Below are 19,817 nucleotides of genomic sequence, written 5' to 3'. Positions count from 1 at the left end.
CTGAATCATTTCACAAATGATTTGATTCAAATGATTCGGATTCTCAGTTTCTCTCATCACTTCTTATCATCGTTTGATTCATGATATAAAGAGCGAAATGAGACGCACCTTCTCTGTTACTAAAGGCTAACGTTTTCACTGACACTAAATAAAGCATTACATTTATTTTACATAGCTTGTAAAAACGCTTTAATTGATGCAACAATGTCTATTGGTTTAAAAACTTTAAAAGCACAAACCTTTCTTCAGGTGACTCACAACAGATGAGGAGCGCGGCGCATCTTTATGACGTCACACCAATGGAGCAAAATAAAAGTCCCATTGGTGCACTGCTCTCTAGAATCACAAATATATCATAGAAATGTTGATTATAGAATAGAATTTCGTACCCATATGATGATGCTTTTCTAAAGTTATTAACATTGTGAATCTATTAATATTATTCTCGATTTTTATGTAAATTTATAACACTGTTTTATGTTGATATACCTTGCCATTAAATTCACATTAAACTCATGCTGCTGTGTAACTGTTACAAAGGGGGTGTGATGACAAATTTGATCTAGCACTCTTTTGACAATTGTAATCATCTCTTGTTATTTTGTTTGTTTATTTATTCATTTATTCATCTTTTGGAAAGTTACTGAAACACTGTCAGGGATTCACACTGAAAATGAACAAATCTTCTGGAAATATTAGATATAAAGAATACTATGGTCTGTATTTGATCTTATTTCAGTGGTAATGTTCTTTTATGTAAGCAATTTTGTTAAAAAAAAAAAACTTTTTTCAGGGAAAATGAATACGGTTCATTGATTTTTACCTTTTCAAAGACACCTGATCCAGCTGATCAAGGTCTTCAGGATTACTAAAAACTTCCAAGCAGGTGTGAGTTGGAGCTGGTTGGAGATAAACTCTGCAGAGCTGCGGCCCTCCAGGAAATGAGTTTGAGACCTCTGAGTTTGAGCATCCTCTTCGCACTCCATCACAGTAGGTGGCGCTATGCACCTCTGAAGTTGGTTCACAACCCACCATAAAATTAAAAGAAGAAGACGACGGACTGCAGTCCAGCAGAAAAGAAAGGTTTGTTGTTTTTGATCATTTAAAGCCGTCACAACTCGTTTAGACGATTGTATATAAAATTAAAATAATAAAATTACTGAAAGAAACGTTAATATGTTTTACCCAGTGATATAAACGAAGGTTATTTTGTGCATCTCTAACTTTCTCTATCGTGAATCAGTTTATCATAAACACTAGTTCTACCATTGACAAAGTAACTTAGTGATAGAGAAAGAGAGCTGCTTCTCAATTCAAGGGAGCATTTGAAGGCTGCATATATCATTAAGTATGTCTAATTTAAGAAACCTGTAAAAAAAAAAAAAAAAAAACATGCCTCATGAGGTGTAAAATACAACTAAATCAATTCATTCTCAAAATGATTCACTGTTATGAATCTCCTGATGAAACCTGCTGCTCAAAATGAGAACTAGCATGTGTAAGGACAACAAATGATTTCATCAAAGTGTAATTAAATATAACGTGCAAATATGTAAACATTAAACAAACATATAAATATTAATCTTATATTTGGTGTTTTCTATTAATTTGAGTGCTGGTTTGTTTTTATCTCTCTATATTTCTCTGACTGACTCCCTTACCAGTGTGCTGACTACTGAAATAGGGAGCGATTTAAAAACGCACCCAGAGGTTTAGTTTGTGTTTCTTTTTCTTTCTGCCAAAAACAGAGAAAAACTCCTGGAGAACTCGCTGAAATCGACTCGAAGCTGTCAAGATGGCTTTTGTTGATGAGGACAGTGAAGACTTCTGGATTCAAGATACAGTTCGTATCAAACAAGAAGACACTGAGGAACAAACAGGTTGGTTTTCATTCTCAAGCTGAACTAAATCATTTGATCCTTATTAAAATGTCCAGCTCTACAGAAATGAATATGTTTATAGATGTTACGAGTGTCCAAATGAAAGTGGTTTATATCAGGGGGTCTCAACCTCCTTCTCGGGTCAATTTTGCAAGGCCCCCCTATGCCTGACATTTCCAATAAAGGTGTTTATTTTTAAACCTTATTTATTAACCAAAACATTTGTTTTGCCTTTTTATTCTTCTACTGCACGTTATAAAAAAAAAACCTGCCAAATTCAAATTAACTTTAAATTAAAGCTATACTTTTGAATTTAAAAGAAAACCCTCTGCTCGGTTCTAGCTTTTAACACACATATATACACACACATACACAGATTCAAAGTTACTGAATTGTTTAATTCAGACATTCTTTACAACTTCAGAGTACTTTTTCTTAAGTAAGTGAACCTGCCAACAGGGAGATGCCAAAAAAAACACTCACTAAACCTGTCCATTTGAACTGGACTGACTGTTTGTATCCATTATAAAATAAACATACAAATGAAAAATACAGCAAATACATTTTAAATCTGTTGATGCTGGTGCTCATATGTGCATAAACACAAGGTACACATCTATGGGTGAGCATCCATTATAAAACACTCACAGGACATTCATTTTGACAACTATGCAAATCAGGGCTCGACATTGAGGACTGGCCGATTGCCTGGAGCCAGCGTGCGAGACGCTCGGGAAAGTAGACAGTATCATTTCCTATAGACCATTTCAAGGACGTAAACAATAACAAGCGCGTTGGAGCCCTACTGCGCATGTCCGGTCCTGAAGCATTTCCGGTAGAGCTATTTCTCCGATCTGTCAATGCGAGCACATTATTTTAAAATCTAGCGAAAACGCTACAGTTAAGGTAAAAAGCTGCTCATTGTCTAATCGATGCTGCGTGCGTGTACATGGGAGATTGCTAAAAGCATATCACATGGATGAGAACAGAAATGTGGCGAACATTTATTCGTACAATGGATGCCATCAGTCTGAAGAAAGAGTGCAACTTACTTCATGTTTTGTTCCTAAGATATCTGGAGAGGTTGTTCGTGATTAATTCACTTGCATTGCGTGGTCAGTCTGTATTTCTGTTTACATATTTGTTTTCATTAGTACATTACTTTTCACAATACATATCGTTTCAATACAACACTAATATGTATGCTGTTAAACTAGGCGCTCGATGCTGTTATTACGTATTGAATTCATTTCAAAATGTGTTTGGTTCGGTCGTGTTTGTTGCTGTGGAACAGTGCAAGAAGAGGGTATGAATGCTCCGAGTCATCATGTGAAAACAAATAAACAAGATGAACGCAATTCAATGCAGGCTACCGTGTTTTGCATTAACCTGTATATCTGCAGATTAATAAATGCCCGCACAAACACACTACATACAGCATTCATAAATGTTTTTATGCACGTATTTACTGTACACACCCACACATTATTTATATATATATATATATATATATATATATATATATATATATATATATATATATATATATATATACAGGGTTTCTGCAGATATGAACAAGTGAAATTTAAGACTTTTTAAGACCTTTTTAATACCACCTTATATGAAATTTAAGACCTAAACCTGTAATGGAAATAGATATTATATTACATGCATATATGTGATATTTAATGTGTTTAATGTAAAAAGTAAACAAAATTTCATGGCTGTCATAAATTAAATTTATTACTACGATATACAGTGAACTTTCCATATCAGCAGATACTATTCCACACAAAATATCCCCAATAAAAGTACCACTAGAAATATCTGATGTAAAAAAAAAAATTCTAAAGCGATTTTTTTTTTTTTTTACTTTTGAAATGTATGCGTACCTTTGAAATTTATTTTATGAATTTATCAATAAATTCTAAATGGCTGTTAGCAGTGAGATTACATAATTTACACTGCAAAATTAAAAGTGAGATTAATGTTTTAAATACATTTATTGATTTATAAATATATATATTAGAAATGTTATATAAATACTGCGATTCTGTCTGAAGACGCAGTAACTTCCACAGAGGGAGAAAAAAATCTACAGTTGTTAGCAACTGCCCTTAGCCAAGCCCTATATTCAGTTTTTCCAAGCCCAGTATCGCTAAACTTGCACTTCCTCATAGCTAAAAAGTTAAATCCATTTGACTTCTTCGGTACAATCCGAGAGAGACTCGCGCCAATAACAGAAAGCTGATTGGCTATTGCATGCTGGTCTCATTTGTAGTTTAAATTCAGCAAATTATATTTGGAATAGTGAAATAAAGAACTACAACACCACGGAAACAGCAGAAAGAGAATTTAAATGAGCATTAGAGGTAGCGTTACATGGACATCGGGAAAATAAGACCTGTGTAAAATTATTTAAGACCTAGAAAAGCGAATTTAAGACTTTTTAAGGCCTAAAATTTTGATTTTTAAATTTTAGACTTTTTAAGACCCCGCAGAAACCCTGTGTGTGTGTGTGTGTGTGTGTGTGTGTGTGTGTGTGTGTGTGAAACTGAATACTGGTGTAATGTAAAGGCTGATGGCAATTCAGCTTTGCATAACACATTTTTATAACAAAAAATTATTTAAATAATAAATCATGTTAATGAACATAAAAGACTCTTTTCAAAAACATAAAAAAAATACTTTGTCCAAACTTTTGACCAGTACTGTATATAAACAAAGAACATTCTCTCACTTTCAACTGTTTTTATTTCCAACACATGTATTGATATGTAAATATTTGTATGAACATAAAATGCTTCAACAAATGAAACAACAACAACTGAAACAACATTTGAACTGAAATGGAGTACAAAGGGGGAACAAATGTCAAAAGCAGCAGTCTGTATCTGGCCTGGTCATCAGTAGCTTTAAGTACTACACTGAATTAGTGAATACTACACTCAAGTTCTCAAACACATCTGGGTGTTGATATGGTCAGATGTGGTTGTCACTGCAGGATGATCAGATGTCCTTGGGTGTCTACAGATGATGGCTCTCCTAAGGATAAAAGTAGAAAAACAATTATTTAATGTAATGCACAATATTAAAAAAATAATGCTATTTGCTTAATACGTAAGTATATTGGAATTAACATTACCAAAGCTTGATGGAAAAAATATTCACCATTAACATTACCTTTTGTTAACTACTGCTGATAACTGTTACACAATACCAAGTTCAAGTTCACTTTCATGTTACTCACTGCATTTGTCAACTGACAAGATTACTAGACGACTAATACGAACTTAGTTATAGCCCACATAACACTTAGCAATAAAACAAAAATAAAAAAACTTGCCTTTTTTTCACTAACATTACACACGAATCAAAATGCAAGCTGCATATGTAAACAATGACAAAATGTTACTTTAAATTATACGGCATCATCCTTGAAGAGTTAACGTAAAGATATACATATAATCAGATTAATTAAAAACGACATTTACTTGCCTGAATCGAAATGTGCGCTGTATATCCTAGAGTTGCTTGTTGTTATCCAGCCTTCTCCTTCACTGCCGCAACTCGGGTGCGTTTCTCGGAAATATACCGTAAAACGCGTCTCATAATGTTAGTTCCGACCCAGGGGAAGCACACAACCACCGAACGACAAGAATCTAATTTTAAATTACACATTTAAACAGGTGGATTGTATTTATATGACCGCAGTCCCACTGCTCATAAAGCGCTTCTCGCCATTGTTTTCAATGCGCTGGATCATTAACCGGAAACTTCCTGGGACCAAAGACGTCACTTCCTTAAGCCGCTGAATAGCGCTTGAAATGGTCTATTCATAAAGAGTCACTTGCTTTATTCCTGAATGAACCATCCGTTCGAACAAATCAAAGGAATATGATCCAGTAATTAAATCAGTCTCTTGCTGCCACCTGCTGGCAGATCTCTGTATTCAAAATTTTATATTTAAAACATTAATCTCAACATGAATTTATGAATTTGATTGCACACATGGCATCTCTGAGCCTGATTAAACATATAAAAAGGTTAAAAAAAATCATGGACAATGAATGGACTCTAGTAATATTGTTTAATTTTCTTCTTTGCAACAACATTTCTTTAATAGGAGTCCTCCATTTATGTATCATTAACTGGTGATCTGGGACAATCAACCTGGACATACTGTTGGGCATAAATTTATCACAATTATAATTTTTTTTTTTTAAACTGTCAGTTGTATTTAAGGAAAAGTGTGTGCATACAGTTATATTTTGGCTTTTGACACATTAGTTAAAATGTGGTTAAGAAATAGCTATTAAACTTTTTTTTAAAACAATAATTTTGCTAGATAAGACCCTTCTTTCCTCGGCTGTGATACTTTAGAGTCCTTTGAAGCTGCATTTAAACTGCACTTTGGAAGTTCAAACTCGGGGCACCATAGAAGTCCACTATATGGAGAGAAATCCTGAAATGTTTTCCACAAAAAACATAATTTCCTTACGACTGAAAAAAGAAAGACATGAACATCTTGGATGACAAAGGGAAAAAAAAATATATTAAAAACAACTGAAGTAACATTTTTTGAAAATGCACCTAAGAAGATCCTACTTTCGCAGGGATGTGATTTTTCCGGATTAATCCGGAATTCCGTATTTTTCGACCTGAAAACGTGACCTATGTGAATCATGCAGATCTGTAAAAAAAAAAATAAGAAAAGGAGGAGGAGGGGGGGGGGGGGTAACAGGGCCACACCGGGCGGCACTTCAGATGGCAAAGAGATGCATTTTTCCTTCCGTTCCAAGTATCGAGAAGGACGTATTTGCGACCGTTCGCAAATGCCGGATGGCGAAGTATAATTGGTCAGATCACCTGTCAATCAAGCTCCATTCTGCGCAGTGCAGAGGCGCAGTCTAAGTTACCTCAGTCGCTCTCGCGCTACAGTGGTATCGTGACAAGAACATCGCCGGATCGGATGATCTGGGTATATATTATTGCTTGTGTCTATATATAACCTATAAATTACTAATTTGACTTTGTTGTCGATTGATTAGATGATCGATTTTGAGTGATTTTCCACTATGGCAGGATGTTTAAGCTGCATTAACATTAACTTACTTGTATTTGCTAGCTATTAGGGATGCTCATTTCGGTTAATTTCCCCAATCGCAAATCATTATCCGATTATTAACCATTAACTTAACTGATAAGTGGTAAGGACGTTCATTCAGCGCTGACGCTCCCACCACGCGCATCACGCACTGTGCGTAGGGTACCGAGTGCTGAGGGGGCACCAAAAAATAGTCTAATGAAAAATCAGTAATTATATTTTAATTATTATGTTAAATATATAGCTCACTGAATCTGATGGCCGCAAATAGTTTCTCCCGAAATCTAGAGCGAGGGAGTGAGTGCGAGACATGCGTGCATGACAGATGGAGAGAGAGCAAGAGACCGCGCGAGTGTGCCTCATGAAGCACATGTAAGTTAATACAAACTCTACATTATTATCCCGCTTATTACATGGCTACCTACAAAATAAATCAATAATTTGACACAAAATATTGATTTTAAAAGGAATTTATTGATTTAAAAACCGTCTCACGATCAAGAGATCTTTAACAGACTTGCAGACGTACGTGTGCTATCTGGGTACTTTATTATATCACCTTTCAATGAAGTTACAAAAGATCTCTTGATCTGGAAAGCATCTGCTGTGTACAAACGTCTGGCAGATGTCTGTAAGTTGTCAGTTTTACATTCATTCTGATTCGTAAACATCTGAAAGACATCTAACAGACGTCTATTTGACATCTGATAGGAAAGGTCCAATAGGCGCATTGCAGATGAGCAAACAATCTAAAAAATACATCTTCCAGATGTAAATGCAGACGTCAAATAGACATCTCTGTGATGTACGTGTGCTATCCAGGGTAGTTAACGCTAATGCGAGGGTGTTTCTAATGCCACATCTATGGGAGGTACATTTTATTTTACGTTGTTCTCGTTTTTATTTGTTGAGGAAAATGTCAATAGATTTCCGTCATAGTTTTTGTTATTCAAAACGAGTTTTTGTTTAATTTTCGTCGAAAATTTTTCGACACAAATGATTCGTTAATGAAATTAACACTGCCTTCAGGTTAAAATAGGATCTAGCAAAAATGTTCTATTTTCTAGATTCTAATGCTTTGATTTTTCAACTTATTTTGATGTCTGTTGTTTGTACTATTGAGCTGGAGTTCATTTGTGTTTGTCTTTTTCATTTTAGACATGACAGCACTGAAAGAGGAGAGTCAAGAAATGAATGCAGCAGAAGAGATGTCCATAAAGACTGAAAATACTTCCTCAGGAAATGCCACTCAAGGATGTCTTGAGCCTTACATATGTGGTCAGTGTGGAAAGAGTTTCAGATGCAAAAAACACATTTATCAGCACATGAGAGTTCACTCTAAAAAGATCGTATGTCAAAGTGAAAGATGCAAAATGGTTTTCCCAGACTGGAAACAGCTTAAGCAACATGTCAAAACTCACATCAGAAAAACAAAGCCTTTCATGTGCCTTTACTGTGGAAAGAATTGGAAGAAGCAAGCACACCTCACGGTTCACGTGAGAGTTCACACCAAAGTAAAGCCTTTCGCCTGTAAACTGTGTGGAAAGAGATTTGCTCAAAAATCAAGCGTTCCAGTCCACATGAGAACTCACACGGGAGAGAAGCCTTTCATTTGCTTGAAGTGTGGAAAGGCTTTTGTCGTAAACGCAAGTCTTAAAGAACACATGAGAACTCACACTGGAGAGAAGCCTTTCCCGTGTGAACTGTGTGAAAAGAGATATTCCAAAAAACAAATCCTTCAAGTCCACATGAGAACTCACACTGGAGAAAAACCTTACAAATGTCTTTGGTGTAAAGAGAGTTTTTTCTATCAAAGAAAATTTAAAAATCATTTGCGAACTCATTCTGTGTCACAAGTAGGGCTGGTAACTACCGAAAAAATTTAAAGTCTCAATATATATATATGTATATACACACACACACACACACACACACACACACACACACACACACACACACACAACACAAAAGCGCATTCTGTGCACGTCATGACATGCCATCTAGGGATGTGGCGGGATTTCGTGACACCAGATCTCGCGAAACGTAACAATATCCTCGCAACATTTTGCAGTGTTTACATTAGAGCTGCGCAATTAATTGTTAAAAGTTCGCTATTTCTGAGGACTTCCGCTCCTCCAATTAACAGATTGATGGACCATAACAGCCATTTAGTTACTTTGTTTGCCATGGTGTCTGCGGGGTTGTAAAAGGTAGTAAATGAAATGAGCCAAAATTAAGGGCATTAAAAAGTAATAAACGTCATCTGACGAGGTATAAAATTTTCGACACCATTTTTTTAGATACATTGTCAATTTGTGTTAAGTGCAGGCCTTTCTTCTAAAATTTGCATGGATTTATTTATTTATGCGTTGAGAGGTAGGACCTGAGGGATATCATGCGTGCGCAAATTAAATTTGGGGAAATGCAAATTTCGAACCTCTGGCTGAAGGACACAAGATTTAAAGACTGGCTTAGGCCAGTAGTTGCCAAAAAAAAAAAAAAAATCAAATATATCAAATTAAGGCCATAAAAAGTTGTTCATATGTTAACCTGTCCTCTTTTTAAAATCACACTCGAGAATTTCGGGGTTCTTTTTTACCGCGTTAAACAAAAAGTAATTTTGTACCAAAATAATAGTTTAAATAAAAATATTTTTGTGTTTATTAAAGTTTTTAGCAGTTTTTAGTAGGTTAGTTATATTTTTTTAAATATATATAATATAAATAATAGACAAATATATTTTTAAATGGGTTTTATACAAAAACTGTTTTTGTTTTTTTATGTAAAATTCACTTTATAAAAGACCCACATTTCACATGGTTTGGTGAAGATTTTTGCCCATCTTTTGGAAAATACAGTTGTTACGACTCCCTAATTTTGGCATCTAGGGTTTTGGGAGGTAAAATTTAAATAGATAAAAAAGAACAATCAAGCTCAGTACTTTTCTCTGCTTTGGAAGTGTGGATGTGTGAAACTAATAAAGAACAGACAGAGACAATCGGATTCAGACTTTACGTTTAGTGAGATTCTCTGTTATACACTTACATAGCTCTCAATAAGAATAATATCAATCAATCATATAAACAATAAACCCAAGATACCTTCAAGAAATCCAACGATAATCTATTTACAAATTATATACAAGTGAAAGACAACAAAAGTGAGGGACAAGAGCGGTGCTAAAAGAAAGAAAATAATAAAACATAAATCCTCTAACTAGCCCCAAATCAAGACTAAACTAAACAAAAGAAATGAAAGAAAAGAACATCTTCAGCGTAAAACGCCACTGACTACTCTGACTCACAAACATAAATACAAAGATGGGCATCCGCTCGATAACTAGTGTGTCTAGACAACTTTACCCTGCGTGTAGTAAGATGTAAGTCACGTGACATGCTGAGCTGGTCCCATCACCATGTGTCGAGGTAGGACTGAGAGTCGAGTCACAGCGCAAACGCGTCCAAATGGATAATCAAAACAAGAGTGAAGTTTAACAAGAGCAAACTCAAACACACGATAATTCAAATTCAGCAGAAATAACAAAACGAGAGCAAGACAAGCAAACGTGGGAGAGCAAACAAATGAAAAGCAATCGCTCCTCCCGATCTCACGTCACATCCACGTCTTTATACGCGCCCATTGACGTCTGATTGGTCCTTCAGGTGTTACTCAGGATTGATGATTGACGACAGCGCGATCCAACCACAGGCTCTGTGAGATAATAGAGAGAGAGAAAAAGAAAAAAACCCTCTCCCCGAACAATAAGAGACATATCACAGTTTTAAAAGTAAAAATAATAATCACTTTTACCACTAGATGGCTGCAGAGCTCCACTATTTGCTATTTGCCCACCAGAAAGAAATCTTTTCATAAATTGTTTCAGTTGAGTTCAAAGCTACAAATTATGAAGTCACAATTCTAACTATGAAATTTATTTTTTGTCAAAGTTCAGCATTATTTTGCACTGAAACAAATAAGTTCTATTACATATTGAGTAGCAGTACACAATATGAACATAAGAATGCAACTACAGCAAATGTTTTTTTTTATTTGAAAAAATTATAATAGAGCAGTTTTGATGGTCTCACAAATGTATTTGTGTGTGTCCTGTGTATTTCATAATATGAAGATATGATCTCAACTGAAAAAAACTTGTGAAAAGATATCTTTCAGTTGGTCAAATAGCATAAAGCACTGCAGCCATCTAGTGGTAAAATAATTTTTTTTTCCCTTTAAAACAGGATTTTCCAAAAGATGTGCAAAAATCCTAAACTAAACCATGTGAAATTATCCATGTTATCCCCATGAATGAAAGTTAGACGTGGGTCTTTTATAAAGTGAATTTTGAATAAAAAGTATATATACAAAAAATTGTGTATAAAAATATGTATTAATTATATAAAATTTAAAAAATATCATAAATCCTCCTAAAAACATTATAAACAGGAAAAAAAAATTAACTATTATTTTGTTACAAAATTGCATTTTGTTGCAGAGACCCCAAAGACCATGAGTGTGACTTTTTTTTTTACACCAACATAAAATCATGCTATCATTCCAACTTTTTTATTTTTTATTTGTAGATCCAGAAAGTGTTGACAGTTTTACAAAGTCTTATAACTCTTGGACAAAAATAACTTTTTTATTTTTAGCAAAAGCCATTTGGGGTAAAAAAAAAAAAATACCCCGAAGACCGCATAAGGGTTAAATAGTAAAAGAAGAGGGCTAATTATAATTTTAAGAAGCCTTACATTTGGAGACAGAAAGACAAGAATCGTGATAGGGCTGGATAAAACTTTTAAGAGGCAATGATGTCATTGAATAAATATGCACGCTGCACGTTTTAAAGTCAAAACGCGGCACTAATGTCTTTATATGAATGTATCTGAAGGGAACCGACTGTCCTCAGAAACGTGTCGTCGGCATTTTCATTTCATGCTGATAAAACAGCGATAATGCTGCGTTGTGTACAGCCGATACTAAAATGTAAGCGCTCCTAAAGTGTGACAAAGAATTGATTTGCACGTCCAAATTTTTAGCTGTTTTTAGTCAAATATCGACCCATGTTTTTATGCAGCAAACATATAGAGCTGTAATGTGAAAGAAGTTAATGTGCTTTCTAAAAATCTAAACAATTAAGACATTTATATTTATGTTTTAAATAAATATAATACATTAGAAACTTGATTAATCCCTTTTAATGGTATAAAGGCTGAAATGCCATTGTATACGATTTTTTTTTTTTTTTTGTCATTTTATGGCTTAATATTTCCGTACATCGTCCAACCACACTCATACTGTTTATTTTACTTGTGCAGCTCTTTACAAGGGTCAAACATCGCCTTAAATTGATATTTAAAAATTCTGCAGAATTCATTCCTTGATATTTGTTGATATTTGTGTATTGAAGTTAAAATAATTTTCGGGCTTCCAAAATCTGAAGAGTACCTGCCGAAGGGCTACCAGAGATTTTGAAATTTTGTGAGCCCTGAAGTCCTGCTGTATCAGAATTAACATTTTATTTAGATATTGCAAATGTTTTTGTTTGATTCATATTTTGATTATGCAACTAATGGTGTTCAGTGACTTTGTTGCTTTATTTATGTTTTGTTTTTTTGTCAAGCAATGAATTTTATGTCAAATAAAGTTGGCCATAGAAATGAATAGTAACTATAGACCAGAGATCTATTCAAACTTTTTTGAACTTAGAGTTTTAAAATAAAATCAGTTGTTCACTGTATGTGTTTGCCTGTTGTTTTTGCAATTATTCTCAGAAAGAAATATTTATCAGCCTATATATCGGCTATCGGCCTCCAAATATAATTTAGGGAAGCGTGATTGCAGAGAATCGATTGGTGTATGGCACATAGTTAACGAGATATTCTGCACTTTATTAATAAGGAACTTTATTCTTCTAAGGGCCAAATGAGTAGACATGTCAATGACTGGTCAACATAGGCCCAAATTTACAGGCAGTGAAATCTGTCACGTACTTATATAATTACAGTGTAAAGTTGCACTTTGTTATTATCTGGTTGCTTCCTCTTTTTATTTTTCAAGGCCCAAATTGAACCACTTGGAAATCACAAGATCTTGTGCCACAAGATATCATATCATTGCAATATAGTACTCAACATTAAAAGGGAATCAAAAAAGTTAATCAAAGTCGTCGTAAGACAAGAATGAGTATTGTTTTGGTTTTAGGACATCTTTGATGAAAGGTTTTGATCCACTTTAAATGCTGACTACTTTAGATCCTTATAAGTATAGTTTACAGTAAAAAATGTTGAAGATTAGCAGACAGATTGTCAATTCATTATATGTGTAAAATGGTATTTTCAAGCGATATTATGTTTGATTATGAAATATTTACTCACCACTTTAGCAAGACGTTTGTCTGCTCTTCTGCAAAATGCTAATTAGCAGCACAAAACGTCACCAGGTGTTGTCACTAGATGTCACAAAAAAAGTAAATCAATCAAGCAAGGCCGTTCTTTTATAATGCGTAAGACTCCTGTCTTTTGATCCTTGTCTTATCTAATAAATCTGCTTCTCCCTCCGACCCATGACCTATAATAATTCATTTGAAATTAATGATGTAAGAGTATGTGTACTCTGTAAAAAGAGTACTGTTTGAAAAAATTAAACTATTAGCGATGAACAGACAAGCAAAGTGATATAGAATGTGAACCATCACAGTGCTGTTATACTAAATATCACCACTCAGGACAGAAACAATGACATGAGTAAAATCAACTCCACATTGTGTAAATGATTCCTCATGGAAGATGGCACTCTCCCAGTCTATGTCAACATCCACATCCTAGGGATTAAGCATTTAATCATTACAAAAATCGAATTACATTTGCACACTATCTGTATCATCATAAATGAGAGAAATGAAAATCATTCCTACCTCTACATTATCAGGCTTGTGAATGTTGTTATGTAGAAGTCCCACCTCCTACACTTGCTGGGGGCTCATATTTCCCTCAGTGTGAAGGGAGTGATGGTCCCTGTCCTCTGGAGATATCCAGCAGGCCATCTTCTTCAAGACTCTGCAGGACATCTTAATATGTGCATACTGCTGTCCACACATCACGCCAGAGCAGGGTCCCCAAACTTTTTTCTGAGAGGGCCAAATATTTTTTCTTTTCTTTAATGGGGGGCCAGTCTGTTTATTAAAGAAAGACAGATGGGCCAGACTGACTACTAGTAGTAGTAGTATTTTATTATGATTTTACTTTTAATTATTTATTTATTCTACCTTTTAATGCTAGAATAGTTTATTTTGTTAGGCACCACACTGACAACTGATAATTTATTTTCAAAAGATATACAGCTGAATCTCAATAAATAAGAATGTCATGAAAAAGTTAATTTATTTCAGTAATTCAACTCAAATTGTGAAACTTGTGTATTAAATAAATTTAATGCACACAGACTGAAGTAGTTTAAGTCTTTGGTTCTTTTAATTGTGATGATTTGGCTCACATTTAACCAAAAATCCACCATTTCACAACAAATCTCAACAAATTAGAATATGGTGACATGTCAATCACCTAATAAACTCAAAACACCCACAAAGGTTTCCTGAGCCTTCAAAATGGTCTCTCAGTTTGGTTCATTAGGCTACACAAAAGAGGATGGATACCCGAGCTGAGCCCGACGGAACCTGACGGGCCGGGTCGGGCTGGGTTCGGACAGATATTTAGAAAGGATGCTCGGGTTCGGGTTGGGCTCGGTCACATCAGCGCGATAGTGCGCCTGTGTTATAACGGCGCTTTTTTTTTTTTTTTTTTTTGCACTGATGCTCTCATCTGTTGTTGACATTGCCGAACGCTTTTCCTACAGTTGCTTAATAAAAGCGGGCATTCCACACAAAAAAAAGTGCATGTGTCATTAGTATGAGAAAAAATATCTTAATGCTTGTCGGGCTCGGGTCGGGTTCGAGTACTGCTCTGTCGGACGCGGGCCGGGCTCAGACAGAAAAATGCGGCCCGATCCGCACTCTACTACACAATCATGGGGAAGACTGCTGATCTGACAGTTGTCCAGAAGACAATCATTGACACCCTTCACAAGGAGGGCAAGCCACAAACATTCATTGCCAAAGAAGCTGGCTGTTCACAGAGTGCTGTATCCAAGCATGTTCACAGAAAGTTGAGTGGAAGGAAAAAGTGTGGAAGAAAAAGATGAACAACCAACCGAGAGAACACCAGCCTTGTCTAGCAAAATCGATTCAAGAATCCACTGTTTTTTGAATCACATGTCAAAGTCTGCCTTCATCATTTTCAGCGCTTCCACAGACTTTTCAACTGGAAATGGGGCCACTGGTTTCTCAGCTGAAAAACTTTGGGTAACTGGGAGATGAGTGAAGTCTTGCTTTCGCACCTGTCCCACAAGCAGTGCTAGTTTCACCTTAAATGCTATTGAGTCATTTTGTCATCGCTCTGAATTTTCTAGCTGCCTCGCGCATCACCTGTTCAATTGCGATGACACAGTTTGTTAAATGTACCAATCTGTAGGTGAATTTAACAAATAATTAGGCTATATGATAATGACTGAGGGAAATTGTAGTTTGAAAGCCAACCTTTATAATCAAACACCGATATGATAAAAGTAAAACATATATTTACAACTTCTAATTTTAATTTTTCATCTTCAAAATATGTCTCTGGCATTGTTCAGAGGGCCGGTCCAAATGTGGGGGTGGGCCACATTCGGCCCGCGGGCCTTAGTTTGGGGACCCCTGCTATAAACCATTACTGTTCATTTGATTGGAGAGAATACAGCTCCGCTCCTATTTTGTCAATGACTGTGTCACACCCTCCACCAAACACAACACACTACACCACACCCAGCATTTAGGACGCTAAAGGGGCCTCCTGCATCCACCAACCAGCCAAAGAATTTGGCGGCCCTAGAATTTATTTCTGGTCCCTAGTGCTTCCTCGTAAGTGGGAAGAAAACTTTTACTAGAGTGAGTGTTTAGGAGAGAAATCTGAGGCTTAAATCTGCACAAGAGTCATTCAGAAGCTTCAATTGAAGATCAAAGATTTCAAACATTCTTTTTTATGCTAATGACTCTGTCATTGTGACATCATTCTGTGTATTTCAATCTGGCAGTGTGTTCTTCATGAGCAGTACTAATTTGTCTCGGACACCACAAATTGAACTCATTACTATTAACAAAATTGCTCCAATACTAGAACACACTGATGTCAAGATACTGTGCTGGGAGGAACGACGGAGACATAGATCAAAGGAGCAGTTTATTATAGTCCAAAGACACAGGGTAACCCACACAAGGAAATAGGAAAGACAGACGTATTGGAAAATAGAGACCCAACAGAGACAGAATGCACAGACTTTGATTTTAATATATGGGGTAACTGGGGAACACGGGTGCACAGAATGACTAACTGGACTAAAGGAAAGGAACGCAACCAAAAAAGGGCACACAGAAACAAAAACAGGTCCATATCCCTGGCATATCATCCCCCTTCTGGAAGGTGCATCCTTGCACTGATGGAACAACAGGAGGAGAACGGACATCCAGGAGGAGGATGACGAACAGAGTCCAAGGTGGAGATGACGGAGGGAGGAGCCTTCCTCTGTATGTCCTCGTGTCTCCTTCCCTTTCTCAGGGAACAAGGGTTGTAGTTGTAGCCCGAAACGGTGATGTTAAAAATGCTAACAATGTCCTTTAAAGGGATAGTTCACCCAAAAATGAAAATTTGATGTTTATCTGCTTACCCCCAATGCATCCAAGATGTAGGTTACTTTGTTTCCTCAGAAAAACACAAACGAATATTTTTAACGAAAACCGGTGCAGTCTGCCAGCCTTATCATGGAAGTGGATGGGCACCAGACCTTTAAAAGTAAACAAAAACATGCACAGACAAATCCAAATTACACCCTGCGACTCATGATGATACATTGATGTCTTAAGTCACGAAACGATCGGTTTTTGTGAGAAAATGAACAGTATTTGTATCATTTTTTACCTTTGATACACAGCCACGTCCATCTCTCCTGAGCACGAGTTTGGCATCAGTCACGTCACATGAGCACGCGCTTCTGGCGTAGTAGTGTTGGGTCGAGTCCACGTAAGTCGAGTCCGAGTCGAGTCCGAGTCTTTAACCAGTCGAGTCCGAGTCAAGTCCGAGTCCAAAATGGGGCGAGTCGGACTCAAGTCCGAGTCCAAATGGGTCGAGTCCGAGTCGAGTCCGACCGAGTCCAACTAAAAACTACTGTTTGTCAGTATCTTAACCTTGTTTTAATTTGTACAACTACAATAAGGCAATGACAATTTAAATGTAACAAAAGGAAACCTCTGTTGCATATTGCCATTTTGATTTTTTTATTTCACACCATCTCATTAGTGTCCTGCTCAGCAAACTTAAAGTCATGTAACAGAAGTTATGACTGACTTGATATTATGACATATTTCAGAGTGAAACAGCTTTTAGAATGTGGGAAGGACAATGTGGGAATTATAAGGGAAGGACAGGACTGTACCTACGAGTAAAAGAATGAATCTGTGATAAAGGGAGGGGTAGGTGAAGAGATGGACAGCTAGTGACATATTTTTCTTAGATGAAAATGAGGCTGTGAGGGTTAATGACATGGAAGTCATGGAATAAAAGAATAAAATTCTGACTTTATTTTCTCAATTTCGAGATTATATCTCACAATTCTGATAAGAAAATACATTCTCCCTTTTCCTCTCAGCTAAAGTCATGAGTTTATTTTTTCCCTCAGAACTGACAAACTTGCTATTGCTGTGTTAAATTGAGTTCTAAAGTCTTAAATACAACATATAAACGACATAAAAAAATTCTGAATTCTGAGATAAAATAGGTAAATGTAAAATGTTATAGGTTTAAATAGTATTTTTTTACTGACATAACTGTAACGTCTACTCCAAATTGGTCTATTGACAACGGGCCATTGAATTATTAGAAAATAATGCACACCCAAGTTAGTAAGTAAAACATTCTCAAGCTTACTGAAGGAAAATAAACAGTCTAATAATTAATTACAAGCAAAAGCATAAATAAATATAATAATCAAAATACAAATGAAATAGTTTTATACGTTTTTCAGATTGATCTATATAGTAAAGTATACCACAGAAATAGTGTACTACAAACATTTAATGAAGTAATAAATGTAAAAATAAAACTCTCTACAATCTTCACCGTATATAATAAATATAGATGATTCTTATTAAAATTGCTAAACTGCTTCAATCAAGAGCAGTGAGTGATTTTCTCTTTTCATTTTGTTGTTTGATTATGACGCAGTCTGTGGCAGGTTTACACTGCTGTCGCTTTAAGACCGGACGCACAGATCATATATTTTGACACATCTGTATTTCTAACTCAACACAAAACCGATAGCATTTACATGAATGCTCTCCAAGACGATGCATTTTGACATTACCTTTCGTGTAAGTGTGTAGCAATAGAGAAAGAGTTTAATTCAGCATTGTGCGCTGACTGAGAGGCAGGCTTTCAAGTACCGGCAAGACTTTAAAACACATGCCAATAATACTGAATGTCACTTTCGTAATAATGCATCGAGTCAGTAAAATTTCCATCAACTGTCCCTGGACTCGGCTGGACTCGGCAATAATTCCCGAGTCCGAAAAGCTCGAGTCCGAGTCAAGTCCGAGTCAAAATGCATCCGAGTCCGTGACAAGTCCGAGTCCGCTAAAAATTGTACTCGAGACCGGACTCGAGTCCGAGTACAAGTCCGAGTACCCCAACTCTATGGCGTAGTATACGCAAACGCCGTAAGCGATCTGTTGCATGTATACGACACTCATTGTTTACACAGAGCACAGAGATTGTGGATATAGCGGCTATTCAAAATGGTTATTACTTGCGCGTATCCTGATTGTTTAAACCGATTTAAAGCTAAAAGATTACATTAGTTTGCACAAACTCATCCGGGACTTTTCACTGATTTCCCCCTACGGCGTTTGCGTATTCTACGCTAGAGCGCGTGCTCATGTGACGTGACTGATGCCAAACTCGTGCACATTACAGATGGACGTGGCTGTGTATCAAAGGTAAAAAATTATATAAATACTGTTCAGTTTCTCACAAAAACTGTTCGTTTCGTGTCTTAAGAGATCAATGTATCATCATGAGTCGCAGGGTGTAATTTGGATTTGTCTGTGCATGTTTTTGTTTACTTTTAAAGGTTTGGTGCCCATTCACGTCCATGATAAGGCTGGCAGACTGCACCGGTTTTCATTAAAAATCTTCGTTTGTGTTTTTCTGAGGAAACAAAGCAACCTACATCTTGGATGCATTGGGGGTAAGCAGATAAACATCAAATTTTCATTTTTGGGTGAACTATCCCTTTAAACTCTCCTGGCTGGCTCGCGCTATGCTTTTGGGGCAGCGGTGGCCTAATGGTTAGAGAGTCGGACTTGTAACCCAAAGTTTGCAGGCTCGAGTATCAGGTCCAGCAGGGATTGTAGGTGGGGGGAGTGAATCACAAGCGCTCTCTCCACCCTCAATACCACGACTGAGGTGAGTCCCTTGAGCAAAGCACCGATCCCCCAACTGCTCCTCGGGCGCTGCAGCAATGGCTGCCCACTGCTCCGGGTGTGTGTTCACGGTGTGTGTGTGTGTGTGTTCACTACTGTGTGTGTGTGTGTGTGTGCACTTGGATGGGTTAAATGCAGAGCACAAATTCCTAGTATGAGTCACCATACTTGGCCTCACGTCACCTCCTTTCCTTTCCTTATTGTGCTTCAACCAAAAAACTGCACCTTCTGTGAGATCTTTCAATTCATGATACAAATGTGA

At 36.4% G+C, this 19,817-nt stretch overlaps 1 protein-coding gene across 1 annotated transcript; it reads left to right on the top strand.

The window, feature by feature from the left end:
* Positions 1 to 1,033: 1,033 nt before the first annotated feature.
* Positions 1,034 to 12,727, top strand: LOC141326017 (uncharacterized). The gene is made up of 3 exons (XM_073834729.1): positions 1,034 to 1,083; positions 1,749 to 1,880; positions 8,146 to 12,727. The coding sequence occupies exons 2-3, from the start codon at positions 1,796 to 1,798 to the stop codon at positions 8,871 to 8,873; spliced, it is 813 nt and encodes a 270-aa protein (XP_073690830.1). The 5' UTR covers positions 1,034 to 1,083; positions 1,749 to 1,795; the 3' UTR covers positions 8,874 to 12,727.
* Positions 12,728 to 19,817: the final 7,090 nt, after the last annotated feature.

Source organism: Garra rufa, chromosome 1, assembly GCF_049309525.1.
Source record: "Garra rufa chromosome 1, GarRuf1.0, whole genome shotgun sequence".
In the NCBI taxonomy this organism is placed as follows: domain Eukaryota; kingdom Metazoa; phylum Chordata; class Actinopteri; order Cypriniformes; family Cyprinidae; genus Garra; species Garra rufa.
The sequence above is the reverse complement of the archived record's forward strand: the minus strand, read 5'-3'. Positions and strand labels throughout refer to the sequence as shown.

Excerpts from the sequence above, each read along its gene's own strand:
- LOC141326017 (XM_073834729.1), top strand. The coding sequence starts at position 1,796 with ATGGCTTTTGTTGATGAGGACAGTGAAGACTTCTGGATTCAAGATACA. Across the intron at positions 1,881-8,145 it reads AGACACTGAGGAACAAACAG|ACATGACAGCACTGAAAGAG; the intron begins GTTGGTTTTCAT and ends TTTTCATTTTAG.